The sequence below is a fragment of the Martes martes genome (assembly GCF_963455335.1).
Source record: "Martes martes genome assembly, chromosome: 14".
Taxonomy (NCBI): Eukaryota; Metazoa; Chordata; class Mammalia; order Carnivora; family Mustelidae; genus Martes; species Martes martes.
In genome coordinates, this window is record NC_137902.1 from 16417170 (window position 1) to 16438367 (window position 21198).

The 21198-nt window shown below is 43.3% G+C and overlaps 1 protein-coding gene across 1 annotated transcript; it reads right to left on the minus strand.

Annotated features, from left to right (window-relative positions):
• Positions 1 to 211: 211 nt before the first annotated feature.
• Positions 212 to 20869, minus strand: PLEKHS1 (pleckstrin homology domain containing S1; the record flags this gene model as incomplete). Its single annotated transcript, XM_080823491.1, has 12 exons — positions 212 to 391; positions 2858 to 2993; positions 4170 to 4271; positions 4980 to 5186; positions 5648 to 5754; positions 6821 to 6946; positions 8889 to 9008; positions 9874 to 9946; positions 11709 to 11843; positions 12424 to 12530; positions 12643 to 12731; positions 20842 to 20869. The coding sequence occupies 12 exons, from the start codon at positions 20867 to 20869 to the stop codon at positions 212 to 214; spliced, it is 1410 nt and encodes a 469-aa protein (XP_080679617.1).
• Between the last annotated feature and the right edge of the window lie 329 nt (positions 20870 to 21198).

Below are 21198 nucleotides of genomic sequence, written 5' to 3' on the forward strand. Positions count from 1 at the left end.
CATTTCCTCTGTGTTCCACAGTCATTACCACCCTTGGCCCTCTCAACATCCCGGATGCAAATAGCCAGAGAGGGGAGTTATCCCCACCGTTGAGATGTAGATGCCAAAAATCAGAGAGCTGTGTTAACTTGCCTTGTCTCACACAGCAGTGAGGGGCAGAGCCCCTGCAGAGTCCAGGGACCCTCTCTGCTCCTCTGTAGGTCTTGGCCTGTTACTCTCCACTTCCTTTGCACTGACCCTTTCTAATGGCCGGACTCCTCTTCAGTGTCTTCCCGGGTCCAGACTTACCCGGTTGACAAGGTACAACACGCTCATTTTTTAAGGAGCACGTGCAGGAGACAGCATGAAATTTCTCCGAATTTGGGATCCGGCCGATGGTGAGTTTTATTTTCTAAAACACAAGTAAGGAGGAAACTAAATGACTAAAGATGATCCTTACGATTGTTTGTTCTCTGTCTGTCCTCATTAACACCATCTGAAGCTGGTTTTGAAGAAAATCCTACCATGAACCACGAAATCTGGCCAGAGGAGCCACGATGGCTTACATATTCAGGTGGAGGATGGATTTTACTCTCTGGTGGCTGTCAGCCTGAGCCTTTAGGGTAGACCTGATGGGCCCAGTTGTACCAGGATGTAAAAGCCTCTTGAAACTAGAAAATCCAGATGAAACCATATGAAACCAGCACAAACAAGGCCAGACAAGCCCCGGACAAGATCAGGGGAAATTAAAGTTTGATGTGTCTCCCCTATAATCTAGCATCTCCTCCTTTCTTTTTTTTAGACACACCCCTTCCCCCCAACCCTTTAAATCTCACATGGCCTCCTCTCAATGTCCCTACCCTGTCCTCAATCCAACCTCCTTGTCTCTCAACTGTAGCCCAACAGGAGGGAAAGTGGATGGGATCAGGCCAAATGCTCTAAAACAATTAGGACCCTTGGCTGCCCCTCCTTTGGTTCCACACATCCCCCTCCTTCCAACATTCTTTTCCCTTCCAAGGACCAGCTATTTGAATTTTTAAAGAGAACTGGACATCCATTTTAACATAAACAATAGTCAGGAATGGGAAGGGGGAATGGGAAAGTAGAAGTTTTTGATCTCCCAGATAACCATGTTGGCGAACGTCCCATATTTCTCCGTAACATCTAATTGTTATCCAATAGAAAGGGACAGGCAGAGACAGCACAGGAGAAATGCTGTTGTCGCCTCCCACACAAGATGCTTCACAGTCTAGAAAGGAAGTCTTGGTACTCTTTAGTCAGGAGTGTCCAAGTGAACTTCCTGCATTTACTCCCCAGCAAACCCTTCTCCACACCCCTCCCCCTCTTTTCTTGGCTTCAGAGCTGATGCCTAGCTCTTTGGGTCAGAGTACTGTTTGGTAACATTCAGAAGATTATATTGAACACTTGGCCGCAGGGTAGGTTTCTGGCCAAGGAAATATATTATAATCCCCTGATTGTTGGACTGAGCCCCTGACATCTACTTCTTTTCCAAACTCCTTTCCGGTCTTCAAAACCCAAGCCAGACACCACCTCCTCTGAGACGCCTTTCTGGTCTTCCTCAGATAGATTCACTCCTTTTCCCTCTCTGCTCTCATGGCCCTCTATTCACATCTTAGAGCACACACTGTACTGTAACTAGCACATAAGGTGCCTATTTGACCCATAATATGTGAGCTCCTTAAGCTTTGGCTGAGGCCATTTATGTAGCTCTAGGACTTAGCCCAGGATCCAGCATAAAGGAAGAGCTTGGTCAATGGTGAATGAGTGACTGAAGGAAGGAATGAGCCCTTGCCCTGCCACTAACTAGATGTGTCCCTTAGACAATTCCCTCACCCTTGCTGGATTTCGCCATTTAGAGAATATGGATAATACCACTTGTTAAACCAATGAGGTTATTGTGTAATGCAGAAGAGATAAGAATCGTAAACCCTGGAAGAAATTGGAGAGATCATCTAGCACAGTGGTTTTCAGGAATTTTCAGGCCAGGAAACGTTTTTTCTGGGAGAGCTAACAGAGCCAGTGTAGGAAGCAGATAAATGACAAATGTAGATCATTCTTGTTGAAGTCTTATATGCATACTGTCCCCTTCTTCACCTCTTCCTCAAGTCCTTGTCTCTTACGGGCCCAAGGAGCACAGGTTGAAGACCAACTATCTTACTATAGAGAGACAAAGGTGAAGCCCAGAGAAGAAAATGATTTTCCCAAGGTTATGTGGCATGTTAGAAATAAACATAGGCCGGGGAAGGAATTTGCCCCACCGAACCAGCACCCACAGGCAGAGCCATGGCAAGCCCTTTGAAAACATACATAGTTAATACACACTCACACATTCTGTTTAATTCTTCCAATAACTCTGTGAGGAAGGTATGGCGAGGCCAATTTCTGAGATGAGGAACCTGAAGAGTTAAAAAGGGGACCCTGGCCAGCGTTCCCCAGCCAATAGTTGGAGAAGGAAAAGCAGTAAACGCAACAGAGTGCCTAGTGTGGGCCAGTCCCATTTGTAAGCACGTGATACCTATTATCACAGTTAATTCTCCAACAATGAGTATGAGCCTTACTCCCAATTTTGCAGAAGAGAAAGTTGAGGCACAAATTGGCTAAAGGAAATGGAACACACACCCTGAGCCAATGGGATCCCCTTGCAAGCTCCTTCCACCACCTCATGCTGTGTCTGAGGTCTTGGACCCCGATGTTCAGTCTCCTACCCCTGGCCCTCTCCAGATACTCCTTTATATGAAACAATTTTGAAAAGCTTCTAAAATAACATTCTGTTATTTGCATGTATTTGCATGCGCTGTTTAGACTCCACCCAAGACCTTGGTCTTATTCCTGGCCAGGGTCAGGCAGCAGGACTCACCTCCTTCTGGACGGACCGGCTGAGAAACAAGGAGGCCTCGTCCAGGCCATGGGGCTTCAGGTCGTTCACAGCCAAAAGATGATCTCCGTGAAAAAATAAGCATCCCAGGCGCGGGGGCCCTTGCCACTGAGCCACACTGCAGTGAGACACAGCATTCAACTCAAGCGTGAGACTGTGCCCGCAGGACACAAACTACGGTCCCTCATGACCATCACCAGCTTCTTAAGCTATCGTGCACCACATCTAATGCAGACAAACTCCATTTTCTTTTGGAATATTCTCTCATCTGTCACTACTGTTGGACCCGACCCTTCTTCCAAAGACTCTAATCATACCGTCTCTACACAGTCCTCCTACATTCCCCTTCCTTTAATGACTCTCCCTGCCTCTGGACTTCTATTGCACGGTGGGAACACCCATTCCTTGTATATCTAAATCACATGCATTTTATATTTGCTTGTTTACGTGACTGTCCTTTTCACCAGGCTATGAGACCCCAGAAGGATAGCACTACCTTCAAAAAAAAATCTTTTTACAGTCACGTAACTCCAAGTAAACAGAAGATGTTTAATGGGTATTTACTGAAAGGGAGCACGCGATGGTTACACAATGACTATCTAATGAACAATACGTGAATGGAGGAATGAGCAAGCCCAGGCTCAGAGAAGTCAATAGTTTCAGCCAAGTATTTACTGAAGCTCTGAGATTGCAGGAAATTTGAAAAAGTGGAAGATCGCGTTTCCTGCCCTCTTCCAGAACGTGTCACCCCTTGACGTTAAAGGGGTTTCTTCCCTTGTAAAAATGTAATCTTCCACCAAAACAAATCGCAAAGGTTTTAAAAGGATTTAGAACCAAATCAACAGTGCTGATTTTAAGAAAATTCTCTCTTTTGCTTCTGTCCCTGACTCAGCGGTGTCTGGAAGTCTTTGACCTTGGTCCTACCTTTTCTTTTAGATCTTAGATTCTTGTTGACTTCACACACTTCATTCATTTATCCCATTGTCATTGCTCAGTGATTAATGACTTAGTAGTCATTGCTCAGAATGATTTCCCTGGACCATACCTATTCCTTTCTGCTTTTCCTTCCCTTCCAAGTATCAGAAACTTGCTGGTTACTGGACTTTTGGGTCCTCCTATCTGCAACCCACAGCAACACCCTTCTTTCTGCCTCCAACCAAAGACCTTTGGTGATAACATCAACACTACCATCCAAGCTCTCTGTTTTGCCACATACAGAGTTTCAAGATACAATTGCTGTCTCCCTATCTTCCCACTCCATTTATAATCAAGAACCCTCAGATCTCCCACCTACCATATCCGACCTGCGGCTTCTGTGAGAGTGAGATAATTGATGATGTCAGAAGGAGAAAGGAACACATTTAGTTTCTCCACTTGGCTTTCGTCAGGGATGTTACTATGAGATAAAATGTTTGTAAAAGTCACATCAGGCCAGAGTCTCTGGTTCTGAACTGACTTCCTGAGTAGACTTTGCCCTCTTACATCTAAGATGGTATTTTCCAGTTAAAGATTGTCCCCCAAATTTGCAGAATATGAATTTAAGTTTCTCATTAATGCCCTCCCTACCCCTCTTGGAATGTGGTAGTGCATGGCAGACAATAGAGTGAAAAATGGAGTAAGTTGATAATATATCACATCTATCTGCTCGTTTCTCCACTGGAAATGATTCATAGAAATGACAATGGAAAGAGTGAAAATGGAGAACAATCTCACCAAATACTCTTGGCATCACTTAAAGCCTGTCACTTCCCTCTCCTATTCTGTAACCAAACATCATGCAACTTGTGTGCCCATAATTTTAACTGTAGACATTGGGGGACATGCTACCTAGTTCAGCGTGATCCAAAGTTCCAGGGCCTGAAATACTAGCCGAGGGAGAATTTTTAGAAATATTTGAAAATGCTACCCACAGCCCAGGGGACCACCTTACTTCTAGCTCTGTTACTCACTGTCCTTGGCCACCACATCAGTGAGAAGGGGAAGCTGGTCAAAATGTTGGCTGATTGGAGATTTTTAGGAATTACTTTAAAATTCGAATTCTGAGTTAAAAAGGAAAGCTGCCTTGCTCTAAGGGCCCATAAAGTTTTAGAAATTAGAACTTTACTTGATAAGAATAGATAATTGCACAACAGTAAGCGAGGCCAACCCCTTTTTGTCATTCATGGTCTGTGCTTCCATATTGGCAGGTGGAAGACAAGAGTCACTTTGGGAGTCTTGTTCTTGTAAGTGAAGTCCCCCGTTCTGGATCTCTGGACAGGCCTGGGATTCCTCGTTGCTATCAGCAGTCTCATGGGACGTCTCTCTGAAAACACTACGGTATGAGAAATTAATACAATACCCTTTTTCAGCAGGTCTGTTTACAACTTTCTATGGTCTGTGAATCAGATTTCAGGAGCTAGGAACCTCGTGAAAACTAACAAGGTCTTCAAGTATGCCTCGCCTTCAGAATCACAGAATCAAACTTGACAGACTTTTCTTCTGAAAATGGAAATGGCGTCAAAATAACTCTTTACATTGGGAGGACTTAGAGCGCAGAAGGGAGAATGCACGGTATACATTCAGAATAGAAAATAAGTTCCCCAGGAGATAGATATGGTCTGAGGTGATCACTCAATGGTTTTTAGGAGGTAGAGAAATCATTCTCGTGAGACTATGGAATAATGGAGTGACTTGGTCTATGGCAATGCTTTTGAATTAATATGTCAACAGTAATGGTTCTAAAAGAGTGCGTTTGTTAAAAATCAGTTTTAAGAACACGGCAATTTTACATACCAGGATTTCATTGACATGTAGTGATTCCCGGTTGTCTCGGAGAACTGGTCTAGACTGTCAGCCTCGGCAGATTCACCAGAGTCATTGGAAGCAACGAAAGTATTCAACTGCAGACAAGAAGAATGGATGTAAACGCAAGTCTACCAATAGCCAGGGACCTCTTAACCCTTCCATGATGGCCCTGGGCCCTGAAATGGTAAGTACATCCTCCACGGGATGAACAGTGGCATTCATTCTAGGAGACTGAACTGGGAAAGCCTCTCCAACTCTAAGTCTGTATCCTCCTCCTGGATTCCCCCACGCTCCCAATACAGCGTTTTGCTGGATTGCATTGCTGGACTGCATTTATTTTTCTGTTTCATCACCAGGCACTTAATGATATGAACTCTTTTTCCCTGATGGTGCTACTGGAGGATCCTGTCACCTGGCTGGACCAGAGTCCCACGAAACACAGGGCTGCAGGGGGCTGCAGAAGTCCTAGAAATACGTCCCTCCCCCAACCCCAAGAGGCTCTCCACAAACCCCTCATGACTAAGTCATTTGGGGGAATGGTTGATCCAGAACACTGAGGGCTTTTACCTGCCTGCCTAACAGATTCATCATGAACCCATAACTGGAAAAATCAGTTTTTCCGCTGCTCCCCTATAAATGGTGGACTTCCAGGGCCAGCTTTCAGGCCCCTGGCTTCACCTGGATGGCACCTTTGTCCTCTGGCCTGACGAAGCTGTGTTCAGGCTTTGTGAGGTCCCACAGCCCCCCTGACCTCTTCACCTTCGCCCATGTATCTCCTCCTTCTCTGAACTCCTACTGCACAGTTTTGTACTTAATTTGTGGGGGCGGGAGGGGGATCTTTTTTACCAATGGCCTTTTAGCTTAGTTTTACCAGCCTTCCTAGCTCAGTTTTACGTGGTCTTCTCTCTGGAAATCACCTGCCCTGCCTTCCTTCCCTCATGCACTCCATGCATTTTCTGAGCATCTCTCATCAGCACGGAGCCCTTTCTGTCTGGTCTCATGGGTGCTCCTATTCGAGAGTCAACACTGTGACACATCACCTGTGCCCCATTCATCGCTCTGTTCCACAGAACCCCGCCTGGTTCCCCAGGAACAGCATGCAGCCAGGGCCCAGCAAATATCTATACAAGGAATGAAGGGTTAATGGATGGAGGGGGTTACCTCTAAAAGAATGCTTTGAGGACTAACATAGTAACTCTCTTCTTCTGTATCTTCTGTAGTCTCTGGCAAGAAATCATGTAGTAAATGGGCTTGTCTGAGTCCTGGAGAATTTTTTTCCATTAAATGCTGGGTAAAGAGATGAAGACAGAATTAATTATTTTCTTTCTTTCTCCCTTTCTCCATCTTTCTTTCCTTCCTTCCTTCCTTCCTACCTTCCTTCCCTCCCTCCCTCCCTCCTTCCTTCCTTCCTTCCTTCCTTTCTCTCTCTCTCTCTCTCTCTCTTTCTTTCTCTTCTTTTTGCAGGGGACAGAATTAAACCATATGCTCTTTGGAAAAGCTATACTAGATTAATTGGGTTGAGAAGATCAGAGGATCTTCCAAGGTTACAAGAAGAAGCCCACACAACTTGAACTTGCCTCTTGCATCTGGATCACCTTGGTGATATAAAAATATAAGCCCATCTTTCTGGCTTTCTCTACAATTGGGATCTGTAACTCAGAACAAGTGGCTCACTCTGGCGGGGCTGGGGGAGTTTGGGGGAGTAGTGTTCTAAGGCACTTAGCTCTGCCACGGAGGCCCTCACCCGCACCTACTAGTTTTCACCCAATGCCATCTGAGAAGGTAATTAATTAGCTCATGGTCAAGGCACCACACCTTCCCTCTTCCTGCTCAGTATTCCTCTTTTGTGTTCTGCTCACATACTTCTATTGTTTCCATAGAAATGGAATTTGCTCATGTTGATCATGTGATAGCATGAATTACAGTCTTCAAGGTAATGTACGTTCAACCAATTACCGCCTTCCCTCCCCAGCAGATACAGGATAGTCTACTGAAGTAGCTGCTGTGCATGGCAGGAGAATTGTTCTAAGTACAACTTAATTCTTCTAAGAACAATGCCTGGGAGCAGGGGGTTTTGAAAAGATCTTGAATGTGTTCTAAGAAGTCCTTGAAGGAAAGGAATTTTAAAAACATAATCCTTTCAACTGTGTCCATTTCTCTAGTGCCAAGATCATGAAGCCAGACCACGCTGAGCTGGGGGTGAAGAAGGGTTCCCACTTAGTTTGGGCAACCACAAGCCCCAGCAAGGCAGATAGTACTTGTAACTGGAGCTGACTGAACAGTCACGGAGTTGGAACACAGCGTGTGAACAGGCAAGACAACCCACAACCTTATCTTTAGCGAGAGGGGTATCATGCGTGAAAAACAAGAGGTATTTACTGAATAGTTATCTTTCACAACCCATTTCCTGCAAATACCAAATGAGGTGTTTGGCCTGGTGAATTTGATCCACTATAGAAAGCTTTTAAAATAGTTGGAGAGCTCCCAGCCAGATAGAACAGGAGCTTATGCTGTATTCACATGTGCTGTGTACCCAGGGAAAGGGAAAGTCAATGGTTACATCTCTGAAGGACAAACGGTATCCATGGCAGAAAAAAGAAGCGAGCAAACAAACAGTTACTCAGCCCACTTATCCAGACTTGGGAAGACTGCAAATCTGAGCAAACCAGAGAGTATAATCACAAATCACTTTCAAGGGCCAGGTGTATTTTTTCCCCTCAAATGGATTTCACTAGAAAGAAAGATGAAGTCACACGCACACACACGTACACATACACACACAGGGAAGCTAGACTGATCTGGGTAAGTGAAGGAAAGTAACAAGAACCTTGGTGTTACCCCAGCAGGCCAGACGATAGGGCAGAAAACCAAGTGGTGTTTCAGGAATCTTTTCACAGAGGTACTCTGTGCCCTCTGTGTGAAAGGGAGGAAAAGGCTGGCAGCCAGGCTTTTGGTTAGCTGGAGGGCTCCCCAGCTCACATACGTGGGTGCGGGGCGAGGGGCACCAGAATGAATGAATACCTTTCGAGGTAGGCAGGGCAAGCGGTAAGGCTCATTGTGGTACAAGAAACAGACTGAACATAAGACCATCACTAGCGCGAAGAGTCATTCTTATGGTGGGTTAGGCTTAGAGCAAAGTGTCAGATTCATTGGCAAGACTTCTGAAGCATCCGCGGACCCCCAGGCAAGGCGTCCTGAGAAGGAGGGAGAGAGACGTGAGTCTCATTACCATGGCTGGAAGACTGTTTCTTGGTGTGGTGGGGCCGACAGCGTCTGATGTGCTGGAAGGACCAAGGAGAGGGCTGGGGTCTGAAGAGGGCCTTTTACCGCCCAGTGAGAATTTCTCCTGCTTATGGAAAAGGAATATTGCAATCAGGGCACGATTGATCTCTTTCCTGGAATTAAACAACAGCCTTGTGTCTGGGTTCCTACCTCCCGTCTTTTACCGCGAACATGTTTACCCCAGCCAGCCTTCTCTCACTAAGACACGACGCAATCGTGCCTCTCTGCAGTTTCCAAACCTTTGAGGACTCCCAGCCTGGCCTACAGATGCCCCAAGTTTCCCTAGACCCGCCTCTCCAAACCGACACCTCTCTGCAGCTCCCCCCTTGGCTCTAATCATCTGATTCTACTCAGAGACACGTCTCACTTTTCTTCCTCCTCGGCCTCCGCTTTCTTTGTCAGCATCGAACCACTTAGAAAACACGTCAAAACAATACCTAGAGACTGAGTTTCATTTATAAAGGTCTGCCCTAAGAAAGGACTTGTGTAAATTCGCGAAGGTTCTTGGGAAGTAAATGAAACACTTAAACCTATTAGCCTTTACATGAGAGAGATACTGCATTGAAAATGCAAGAGAGAGGAAAAAGCATTTGTACAGAAACCACCCTAGACATCGTCATTCAAAAGGTAGCCGTTATGCACCTAACATGACAATGATGGAAAATACTCTAGTTTCAGGGACTCTTAATAAAATGCCACAGTTCCCCTTCACTCCTCCGGCCCCAGTAATGAAGACCTGAAGTGTCTTGCAAGACACAAAAGTATTTCTTCCCTATTGTGACTCATACAAATGACAAGGATGTACATTCTCTCACTTATTTATTCCTCATATGAGTGCCAGGGGCTGAGGAGGAAAAGAAAAAGCCACCATTGTTTCCTCGTGAAAGAGGGTGTGCTCGTGTGCCCCGGCGTTTCATGAGGGATGGAGTCACCTGTGGGCTGTGGCGTGCTGTCTCTCCCCCGCAGAATGATGACACGAAGGAGACCCAGTCTTTAATCTTCTCCCTGTCGATAGGAATAAACTCGCAGCTGGTGTGTGGCAACAATAGCACCTGTGTTCCTTTTGAACCAGAGAAGGGTTCTTTTATTAAGGTCGGAACAGGCAGTGGGAGCGGGTACCAGGGAAATAAAGATTTTTTTTCTGAAGTAGCTTCAATGACCCACGGACTCCTCACCACCTCCACACTTGTGCACTAGAATTAATCTTCACGCCGCCTCTGTGAGGCGAGCACAGGGAAATGGGGAAGAACGCTGGAAAATAATGGTAATAATCACAGGGTTTGGAGCTCTGGGCTTTGACACTGATTTCTTTTGTGTTCTTAAGCGAGCCCCTTCACCTGTCAGTGCCACTTTTGTGTAGCTATTCTGGTCGGCCTCCCTTCGGGGAAGGCATGTGTTTATGAAGAATGGGTTTGAATGCATTTATATAAATCACATCGTCTTTTCTATGGACTTTTCACGACGATGTAAAAAGAGAGCCTTTGGCCTTGGGCTTCATCTGCAACGGATCAAGGGTCTTCACACTTTGGCATTCGCTACCTCCTCTCACAGCTTCCTCCCCTGACCCTGGCCTTCCTGCCAAGCAGATGATCATCTATAAAGGATCCATAAGGCACTTTGCTAGCGCCAGGAGCCCCTCTTAAAAACTGAAGACCCCCTCAGGGATGAGCACTGCCCCTCCCTAACATAGGTAGCTTGTATAGTTGTTTGTGAATTGGTTCTTTTTTTTAAAGATTTATTTATTTATTTAAGGAGGGTGGGGGGGGGGAGAGGAGAGAGGCAGAGGGAGAGGGGGACAAGCAGACTCCTTGCTCCGCAGGAGCTCATTCTCACAACCCATGAGAGCGTGACCTGAGCTGAAATCAAGAGTTGGACGCTGACCCAGCGGAGCCACCCAGGCATCCCTGTGTGTATTGGGTCCTTTCACATGAAGTGCATCTGGGGTGATGGTGATAGGGGTATGGGTTGAATGGTGTCCCCTCAAAAATTTGGATACTGAAGTCCCAACCCCAGTACCTCAGGATGGGACCTTATTTGGAAATCGGGTTGTGTTGTTGTAGCTGTAATTAGTTCAGATGACATCGTACTGGCCTCCTAATCCAATGAAACTAGCGTCCTTATAAAAAGTTTGGATGCAGGGGCACCTGGGTGGCTCAGGGGGTTAAAGCCTCTGCCTTCGGCTCAGGTCATGATCCTAGGGTCCTGGGATGGAGCCCCGCATCAGGCTCTCTGCTCAGCAGGGAGTCTGCTTCCCTTCCTCTCTCTCTGCCTGCCTCTCTGCCTACTTGTGATCTCTGTCTGTCAAATGAATAAATAAAATCTTAAAAAAAAAAAAAAGTTTGGATGCAGAGACACGCACCCAGGGAGAATGCTGTTTGAACCTTAGAGTTCTGCTGCTACAAGCCCAGGAACTACCAGAAATTAGGAGAGACCTGAAACAGACCCTCCCTAGGACTTCAGAGGGAGCACGGCCCTGGGACAGCCTGATTTCAGATGCCTAGCCTCCAGAACAGTGAGACAATACATCTCTGTTGTTCTAGGATACCCAGTTTGCGGTCCTTTGGTATGGCCGCCCTAGGAAACGAATACTTGGGATTTTTCAAGATATTGTCACAAATGGGGAAGACGATCAAGCTGGTCTTGAAGGGGGCAGCCGTGAGCTTCTGAACAAAGCATGTTGTTTATCTTTTTATAATGTTTCATTTGTCTGTGAGTCTATTTTTTTATTGGGTGCACAGGAAACACTCTGTGCTGTCTTACGACTTACCTGTCCTGGCCAATGAGGAAGTATTCCCTGTTAGCGGTTCGTATGGACATCACCTCATCAGGGAGACATTTAAACATCTTCTGTACAGATTGCATTTTGTCCTGGCCACGTATGCCAACTTCTGCACTGGAATTCCTGTCAGATACAGACACAAAGTGTTAAACAGATTCGAACATGAAGACTAGCGTTTCATATTAGGATTCAAACTGAATACAATTTAGTTCTGTTTGATCAATGTCTGATCATTTCAGAAAAGACGTTTAGATCTGGTTCACCCCCGATAGAGAATACTTTGCTCAGCCTCAAACTTAATCCAGAGATTCTTTTTTCGGTTGGAGTCTTTGTCCTACAAAGTACCGTGTTTTCTACTTTTCTTTTCGTACAAAATTTCTGAAAGCAAAGACCAAAAAAAGCCGATCTAAATACTTTTTAAAAATCCATCTTGGCTTTATGAAGTGATGATTTTATCACCCCTAATCCATAAATGAAGTGAATCAAAATCTTTTGTAACTAGACGCTTATTAAGTAATAAGTTATGAACTATAGTATACAATACAAAATAAGTATTTAGCTACGTTTTACTCAAAAAATGTTCCTCATTTTAGCTTCTTTTCAGCAACAACTACTGTTGAGTGTGAAGCCTTTGGCTCTTTCAGTCAATGATTTAAATTTCGATTTGCAGGCAACTTGTTTGTATTCTCGATTGGATACACACTGGTCGATTTCAATGGACCCTCGGCGCTGTTGGTCTTTGTAATAGGAAAGACGGAGGCTCCTTTCCCCACTCTTGGAAAGAATGAAAAACCGCCTTTTCCAAGAAGACTGAAAAACACGAAACCATTTTGCATCTTAGTCAAATCTCGGAAGAAAAGAAAGGATTTTTAAAATGCTCACAAGCCTGTGGGAGACCTGTTAAATCATGGTGCACACTTACAGCGGAGAAGAAAAGGTGAGGAGGTGGGGATTTAATAAAGTAATCTTGTTTGCAGACTTCATTTTCATAATAAAACGCCAATGGTTTGCCTAATAAAAGAAAGTGAACAGATTCAGTTTGTTCCCTGTGAGTTTTGGGAAAGAGAACTGCTGCAATCGGAAAACACTATTTACCTCTGGAAAGGTCTGCAAATTATTCAGTTGTGGGAAAGAACATCTCTAACAGGGCCAGGAAAACAAAGAAGCCAAAGGACCACCAGGGTTCCTCTTACTCATCCACAGTCAGGACCTTCCTTCAGAGGATATGTAGAAACTCCTTAATGTCTAGCTCTAGCATCTGGGGGCACCTTGCTGGCTCTCTAGCTGTGAGCCAAGGTTTGTCTCTCTTCTTGTTGGCAGAACCAGGCTGAGCAGGGTCATTCTGCCTCACCTTGGCTTAGCAAACAAAAGCAAAACCACCTGCTATTGAAAACGAGGTGGCAGAGTGGTTAAATCACAAGGTTTCCAAAATGTTAACTGCTTCTCAGTAAGTACTGAAATGTGTAGGGTTGGTTTTTTTTTTCTTCCCTGTAATTTCAAAAATGTCTTCCAGAAATCTGCACCACTTTTATTATTTAGAAAAACATAATGTTGTTAAAATAAAATTTATTTAAAAAAAAAAAGAGCTTGGTTTTGCTTTCACATCCAGGCTGTTCTAGTTTGTCCTTGTTTTTATAAAAGACAGCCTTTACTAAAGAGTTAGAGCTTTTATATTAAGTGGAAACAGAGTCAGGATTAGGTAGCACAGTTGATGGGGCTGTTATGCTACAGCCTATCGAGTAATTCTTTTTTTACACTTTTTTTAGAATAGTTTTTTTTTCTTTTAAGATTTTATTTATTCATTTGAGAGAAAGAGGGAGATGGAGCAGGAGCGGGGTGGGGGGAGCAGAGGGAAAAGCAGGATCCCCACTGAGCAGGGAGCCCCGGGGGGTGGGGGGCTCCATCCCAGGACCTTATGATCATGACTGAGCTGAAGGCAGATCCTTAACCGACGGAGCCACTCAGGTGTCCCTTCTTTAACATTTTTAAAAAAAGTTTGTTTATTGGGCGCCTGGGTGGTTCAGTCATTAAGCGTCTGCCTTCAGCTCAGGTCATGATCTCAGGGTCCTGGGATCGAGCCCTGTGTTGGGCTATCTGCTCGGTGGGAAACTTGCTTCTCCCTCTCCCTCTGCCATTCCCCTTGTTTGTGTTCCCTCTCTTGCTGTCTCTCTCTCTCTGTCAAATAAATAAATAAAATCTTTAAAAAAAAATAAAAAGTTTATTTATTTAAGTAATCTCTACATCCAACTCAAATTCATGACCCTGGAATCAAGAGTCACATGCTCTTCCAACTGAACCAGCCAGGTGTCCACAGAATTGAGTAATTCTTAGGCAGCTGCCCTCACCTTGCCTCCCTCTCGTCCCTCTGAAGCAACTCTGTTGCTCCCCATCCCTCATCCCTACACACACATACCCCACACACACTGGAAAGGGAAAAGAAAAAGAAAAAAAGAGAAGGAAACAATATTGCTATTAGCTCCTCTTTAAAATCATCATGTGGCCTTGGAAGAACACAGATTTATTTACTGAACAAGTATTTGTAGAGGACCTTGGATCGCTATCTCTCTGTTTCCTTATCTGTAAAATGGAGACAATAGCACTGACCTTACGAATTTGTGGTGAGGACTGAAGGAGTTAATACATGGAAATATCTCAGCACTGGGCCAGGCACACAGTAGGGCTCACTGAAGAGTAGCTATTATTAATAACAGAAGAAACTTTAGCCTTTGTCATTTGCACGGTAAACCAGTCTCCCATCAGCCTATAACATAGGTCCTCTTTGGTGGTACTAAATTTAGAGGATTCAAGGGATGTAGGTATTTTATGAAAATTTGGTGTTGGAAGTCTCTAATAACACTGTGTACAATTAGATGAATTTTTTTTAAGGGGGGAAGGGCAGAGGGAGAGGGAGAGAGAATCTCAAGCAGGGTGCCCAGCATGGAGCCAGACATGGGACTCGATCTCATAACCCTGAGATCATGACCGGAGTTGAAATCAAGAGTCAGATGTCCAACTGACTGAGCCACCCAGGTGTCCCTACAAGTAGCAGAATCTTAAAGTAAAGTAAACATCTGTGAAGATGTTGCCCAGTTTAGACATTCCCAGTGGGTCCCCAGTACTCACACCAACTACCAGCTCCAGGGCACAAAACCTCTGACAGTGTATGTTGACCATGGCAATGGCACTGTTTTCTCCAGAACTGATGCTGAGGAATCATCAGCTCTCACCCTCCCATCAGCCTTATGGCCAGCCAATGATTAAATCATGCCTGTTTCACTTCCCAAATACTTCTGGGATCCATCCCTTTCCCTGTTCCTATCAGCGCTGCCTTCGAGATCTTCAGACGCTTCAGTATGTTTCAGTTCATGTGAATTCGAGAACTTTGTATGTTTTTCACTGTACTGTTTCAGTAGCTGTCCAGTTTGACCCCCTAATTCCAGTCTTGACATCTTCAAATCCATTCCTGACATACCCCTGAGACTAAACACCAAATCTGACTGATCTAGTACTTTGGGCAAAGACAGAATAACCGAGACTGTGTCTACCAGACAGAAGATATAAAATAGTGGTTTTCAAGACACTGAGCATGGGCAGCTAATGTCACTGGTCCCTAAGAGACAGGAAACAATCCCAGGAGGTCCTACGATCCCCTTGAGAGAGATTCCAGGCTACAGCACAGGAAAGGGAGACTGAGGTGGAACCAGGCGGATGGCTGGGTTGAGGAGACAGAGCTAAGGGTTCAGGGAGATCAAGGCACTGGGGTTCACAGGACAGAGTGCTGGAGAGGGAAGAGCTTCACACAGAAAGAATCATAGAAACATGCATCAAGTTCCTAAGTATTCAAGAGTATAAATCAATATGTGGGTGTGAGGAAACTACCCGAGGCTAAAGAACCACTAGAAAAGATTAGAGGGAACAGTGTCTGGTGCTCATACAGAACCAGAAGAATTAACTGTTCTCTCCAAGCAGACTGGTAACATTTATAATTTATGGGGCATTGGGTAGGGTGCTTCAAGAGGGCTTGACTCAGTAGTGCGGGATAATTATCTCTAGGCTGAGAACTGTTCCTTAAAAGGATCAAATTGTTTCCAAAAAACTTAATGGCCTTCCAGGACAAAGCTCAAGGTTTGTTGAAATACAAAAATATGCAGCGCCCAACAAGGTCAAATTTTCAATGTCCGACCATGAATCAGAAACTACCAACCATGCAAAGAGGCAGGAAAAACATGGCCCATAATTAGGAAAAGAATTGATTGAAATGGGCCTGGAACTGACACAGATGTTCGAATGACCAGAGAAAGCCATTAATACAGTTACTATAACTGTGCTTTATAGATATGAGAAATTAGGTAGAGATACAGGTGATATCAAAAAGATCCAAAGTGAACTTCTAAAGGCGAAGACTACAATGTCTCAGCAACAAACAGACAGACAAAAACACAGGACAGATAGCATGAATAGCCGATTTAGTGCACGTGAAGACAAAGTACTAGGGACTATTAACATAAATGCAGAGGGAAAAGAATAAAAAAAAACATTAACAGAGCAGCAGTGCACCGTGGGACAATTTCAATGGCCTACAATGTAAGTAAAGAAATCCCTAAGTGGGAAAGTGGACAGGAAAACATTTGAAGAAATAGTGCCGAAAAGTTTATAAATTTAAGGAAAATTATAAATCCACAGATCCAACGAGGTCAGGAACCCCAAGCACAAGGTACATGAAGAAAATGGCATGAAAGCACATCATAATCAAACTGTTCAGAACCAGTGATAAAGGAAAAAAATCTTAAAATCAGCTGGTGGTGGAGGGGTGGTGGTGATGTTTGGACGTACGCAGAAGGAAAAGGAAAAAAAAATCTAAGATATTGGATTTCTCACCAGATACAATGCAAGCCAAAAAAGCAGTGGATCAACATATTTAAAGTACTAAAAGAAAAACACTGTCATTCAAGAATTCTAAATGCAGCAAAAATATCTTTCAAAAATAAAGGCAATTTCAAGACATTTTTCAGACATACAAAAGCTAAAGGAATTCATCAACAGGAGGCCTGCATTATAAGAAACATTAAAGGAAGTCCTCTAGCTGGGGGAAAAAAAAATGGTATCAGTGGAAATCTGAATTTTATTTCCTGTTTTCCTTTTTATTTTCTTTTATTTTTTAAATTACCATAAAATGTATTATTTGCTTCAGGGGTATAGGTCTATGAATCATCAGGCTTACACAATTCACAGCATTCACCATAGCACATACCCTCCCCAATGTCCATCACCCAGACACCCTATCCCCTCCCCTTCCACACCCCCTGGCAAACCTCAGTTTGTTTTGTGAGATTAAGAGTCTCTTACGGTTTGCCTCCCTCCCCGGGTCCATCCTGTTTCATTTTTTCCCTCCCTACCCAAGACACCCTGTCCTAATGAAATCCTGCCATTTGCAATGATGTGGATTGAACTAGAGGGTACTATGCTAAGCAAAATAAGTCAATTGGAGAAAGACAATTATCATATGATTTCTCTGATATGAATATTTTTTGTAACAATTGTTTTTTATTTTATTTTAAGATTTTATTTCTCTATTTGAGAGAAAGAGAGATAGTGAGAGAGAGCATGAGCAGGGGGTGGCGAGAGGGAGAAGCAGACTCCCTACTGAGCAGGAAGCCCAATGTGGGGCTTGATCATAGGATCCCAGGATCATGACCCAAGCTGAAGGCAGACACTTAACTGACTAAGCCACCCAGGTGCCCACTGGAAATCTGAATTTATATAAATAAATGAAGAACACTGAATGGTAACTGGAGAGGTAAATATTTGAATTGTTTTCTTATTATTTAAATTGTTTAAAATTCAATTGATTGTTCAAACAAAAATACTAACAATATGTTGTGCAGGTTGCAGCAAATGTGTAAGAAAAATACAGTTTCAATAAGTAAAATGCATGAAGGTCAGGAGGGTAAAATAGAGGTATACTTTTGTAAAATTCTTATATAGTATATGAATTGGTATAATATCACTTGTAATAAGATAGACTGTGTTGTGTTAAAGATATATACTATCAGCCCTAAAGCAACCACTAAAATAACAAAACAGTTACTACTAATAAGCCAAGAAAGAAGATGAATAGTATCATAGAAGTACTCAATTAGTTTAAAAAGAGGCGAAAAAGAAGAAAAAGGGGAACAAACTAAAAAACGAGACAAATAGAAAACAACACTATGATAGAGTCAAGCCTGATCATTTCAATAATCACATTAAGTATACATATCTAAACAATTCAATTAAAAGACAGAGATTAGTCAGATTGGACTAAAAAGCAAGACCCAACTGTATGGTACTTACGAGAAACATGTTTCAAATATAAAAAATACATAAATATATAAAAATATATTCAAATATAACAAATTTTTCAATTTTTTGGAAAATATTTTCAAAAAATATATTCAAATATTAAAAATTATATACTCAAATATTTTTTTAAAGATTTTATTTATTTATTTCACAGACAGAGATCACAAGTAGGCAGAGAGGCAGGCAGAGAGAGAGGAGGAAGCAGGCTCCCTGCTGAGCAGAGAGCCCAATGTGGGGCTCGATCCCAGGACCCCGGGATCATGACCTGAGCCGAAGGCAGAGGCTTTAACCCACTGAGCCACCCAGGTGCCCCTATACTCAAATATTTTTTAAAAACCTGGGTGGTACTTACAAGAAACATATTTCAAATATAAAGACATGAATAGGTTATAAATAAAAGGTCAGCAAAAGGACATACTATGCCAACAGCAGTCCAAAGAAAGCTAGGCTGGCTATTTTAACAACATATTTCAAAGCAAAAAAATATTACCAGGGATAAAGTTTTTTTCATAATGATAAAGAGGTCAATTAATCAAGAGGACATAACAATCCTAATTATGTACCTGATAATAGAGCTTCATCATACATGAAGCAAAAACTGATAAAACAGCATAGAGAAATAGACAAATCCACAATTAGTCAGGGATTTCAATACCTCTCTCTCCAGAATGGATAAAAAGAAATAGACAGAATATCATAAAGATATACTGGACTTGGACAATTTGGACAACACTATCAACAAACTCGTCCTGATTGATATTTATAGAACACTCAACGACAGCAGAATGAACGCCTTTCTCAAGGCCCATGATGTACCCAGGCAGGTCATGTTCTGGGCCATAAAACCAGTCTCAACACATTTGAAAGGATCCAAGGTTTACAAAGTATATTTTCAGAACATAATGGAATCAAACTGGAAATCAATAACAGAAAACTTTTGGGAGGGGTGTATATGTTCATTATCTTGATTGCGGTGATGGTTTTCCAGGCATATACACATATCAAAACTCATCAAATTGTACATTTTAAATATGTGTGGTTTATTGTATGCCATTTTCACGGCAAAAAGCTATTTCAAAAAAGTATGACCAGCCTAAAACGCAAATCTAATGATGCCTTTCTCTTCCTCAAAAGGCTACAAGGATTCCTGGTCTTATGAGATCAAGGTCAGGCACAGTAGAGTGCCATGGCCTCATCCTCTACTCTCCTCTGTCCTACTTTCTACACCCGTTGTCCTTTGACACACCCTGTCCCTAACCCACGCATTGCTTTTTGTTCATGCCACCCCTCTCTGCTGAGATGTGCCCTTTTCCAATCTCTTTTAAAACCCTACACATCTTGTAGGGTCCAGCTTCAATGTCTTCTCATAAAACCTCTCTGGATTCTCACAACTAGTTGTATGTTTTTCCTCAGATCCCCACCACGTTTTATTTCGTGATTCCTAGCATACCCTGATTATTTGTGCTTATCTTAGCTTCTCAATACAGATACTCATGTGTGTTTAACTTCCCAACAAAATTTATAAACTCACCAGGAGCAATGACTCTATAACTTAATCTGTATAATCTCTAGAGTATGAAGCACAGTGACTTTACTAATAATAGGTGCTTTGAATAGATATTCAAAACTATTTATTTTTAAGCTGATTTGGATAATTTGCTTTCTAAATTATTTCACTCCACACTCAGCTTTCTTAACTACCCACCTGCGATGAACTATGTCAGCATGAACAAGGACCTTTGAGTAATACACCTCGGTCTACCTCTCTGACAACAATTCAGGCAGTTTCTTCAAGTGAGAATTTCCTACTAAATTACAAAATATGGGGCACCTGGGTGGCTCAGTGGGTTGAGCCTCTGACTTCAGCTCAGGTCATGGTCTCAGGGTCCTGGGATCGAGCCCCACATTGGGCTCTCTGCTCAGCGGGGAGCATGCTTCCCCCTCTCTCTCTGCCTACTTGTGATCTCTCTGTCAAATAAATAAATAAAATCTTAAAAAAATAAAAGAGGAGAAGCAAGATGGGATCAGGAGGGAGACAAACCATAAGAGACTCTTAATCTCACAAAACAAACTGAGGGTTGCCGGGGGGTGTGGGAGGGGAGGAGATAGGCTGGCTGGGTGATGGACATTGGGGAGGGTATGTGCTATGGTGAGTGCTGTGAATTGTGTAAGCCTGATGATTCATAGACCTATACCCCTGAAGCAAATCATACATTTTATGGTAATTTAAAAAATAAAAGAAAATAAAAAGGAAAACAGGAAATAAAATTCAGATTTCCACTGATAGGTAGGGAGAGGGTGGCTGGGTTATGGACATTGTGGAAGGTATGTGCTATGGTGAGTGCTGTGAAGTGTGTAAACCTGGTGATTCACAGACCTGTACCCCTGGGGCTAATAATACATGATATGTTAAAAAAAATTAAAAAATTTTAAAAAAGAGGATTAGGGTCATTAGCATCCTTTAAAAAAATTAAAATAAATTACAAAATACTCTTCAGTCTTTTCTGGGCTAGTGTTTGTTCGAGCATCATCTCCAAGCAACCGAGGGAACAGCTGGGTGATGAAACTCAGATAATGTCAAATTTCTAGACAGGTGAGCTCTTACAAAATAATGAACCGAATCCAACAGCCCCTGCCACACTCTCCATACCAAGAATCATTGTCCCAGAATGCCACCCCTTAGTCTCACTAACACTGTCTTCTGGATCCTGGTTAGTTTGATGAGATTGTTTGTCACATTCAATGGTTTTTTACTTTGGAGCGTATATGCTCCGGGTACCTGGACTCTTCTGAGGTCTGGGTTCCATTATGGCTGTCAGTTCTCCTCTGTCAAAAGGAAGAGTGAAAGGCCAGTTAGTCCTCAAACAACAGTGTGCTTCACTGATGAGCCACTCGATCGTGGAGCCTTAGGACGGTGCCCACCAATGTCCCTGCGATGGGTTATCGGCCTTCCGCTTTCCTATCTGCTCCTGAGGCTGATAGTTGCCACAGTAACAAGGACACATCCGGGCAACTTGTGTTCACCGAGGGGCAGTTCTGTGGAGGTGCTGGAAGGAGCCCTGTTCCCCGGACTTTCCTGCTCCATAAGGGACTGTGACAACAAAGTCCCTGCGGGAAACAGCACCAAGGAGGAGAG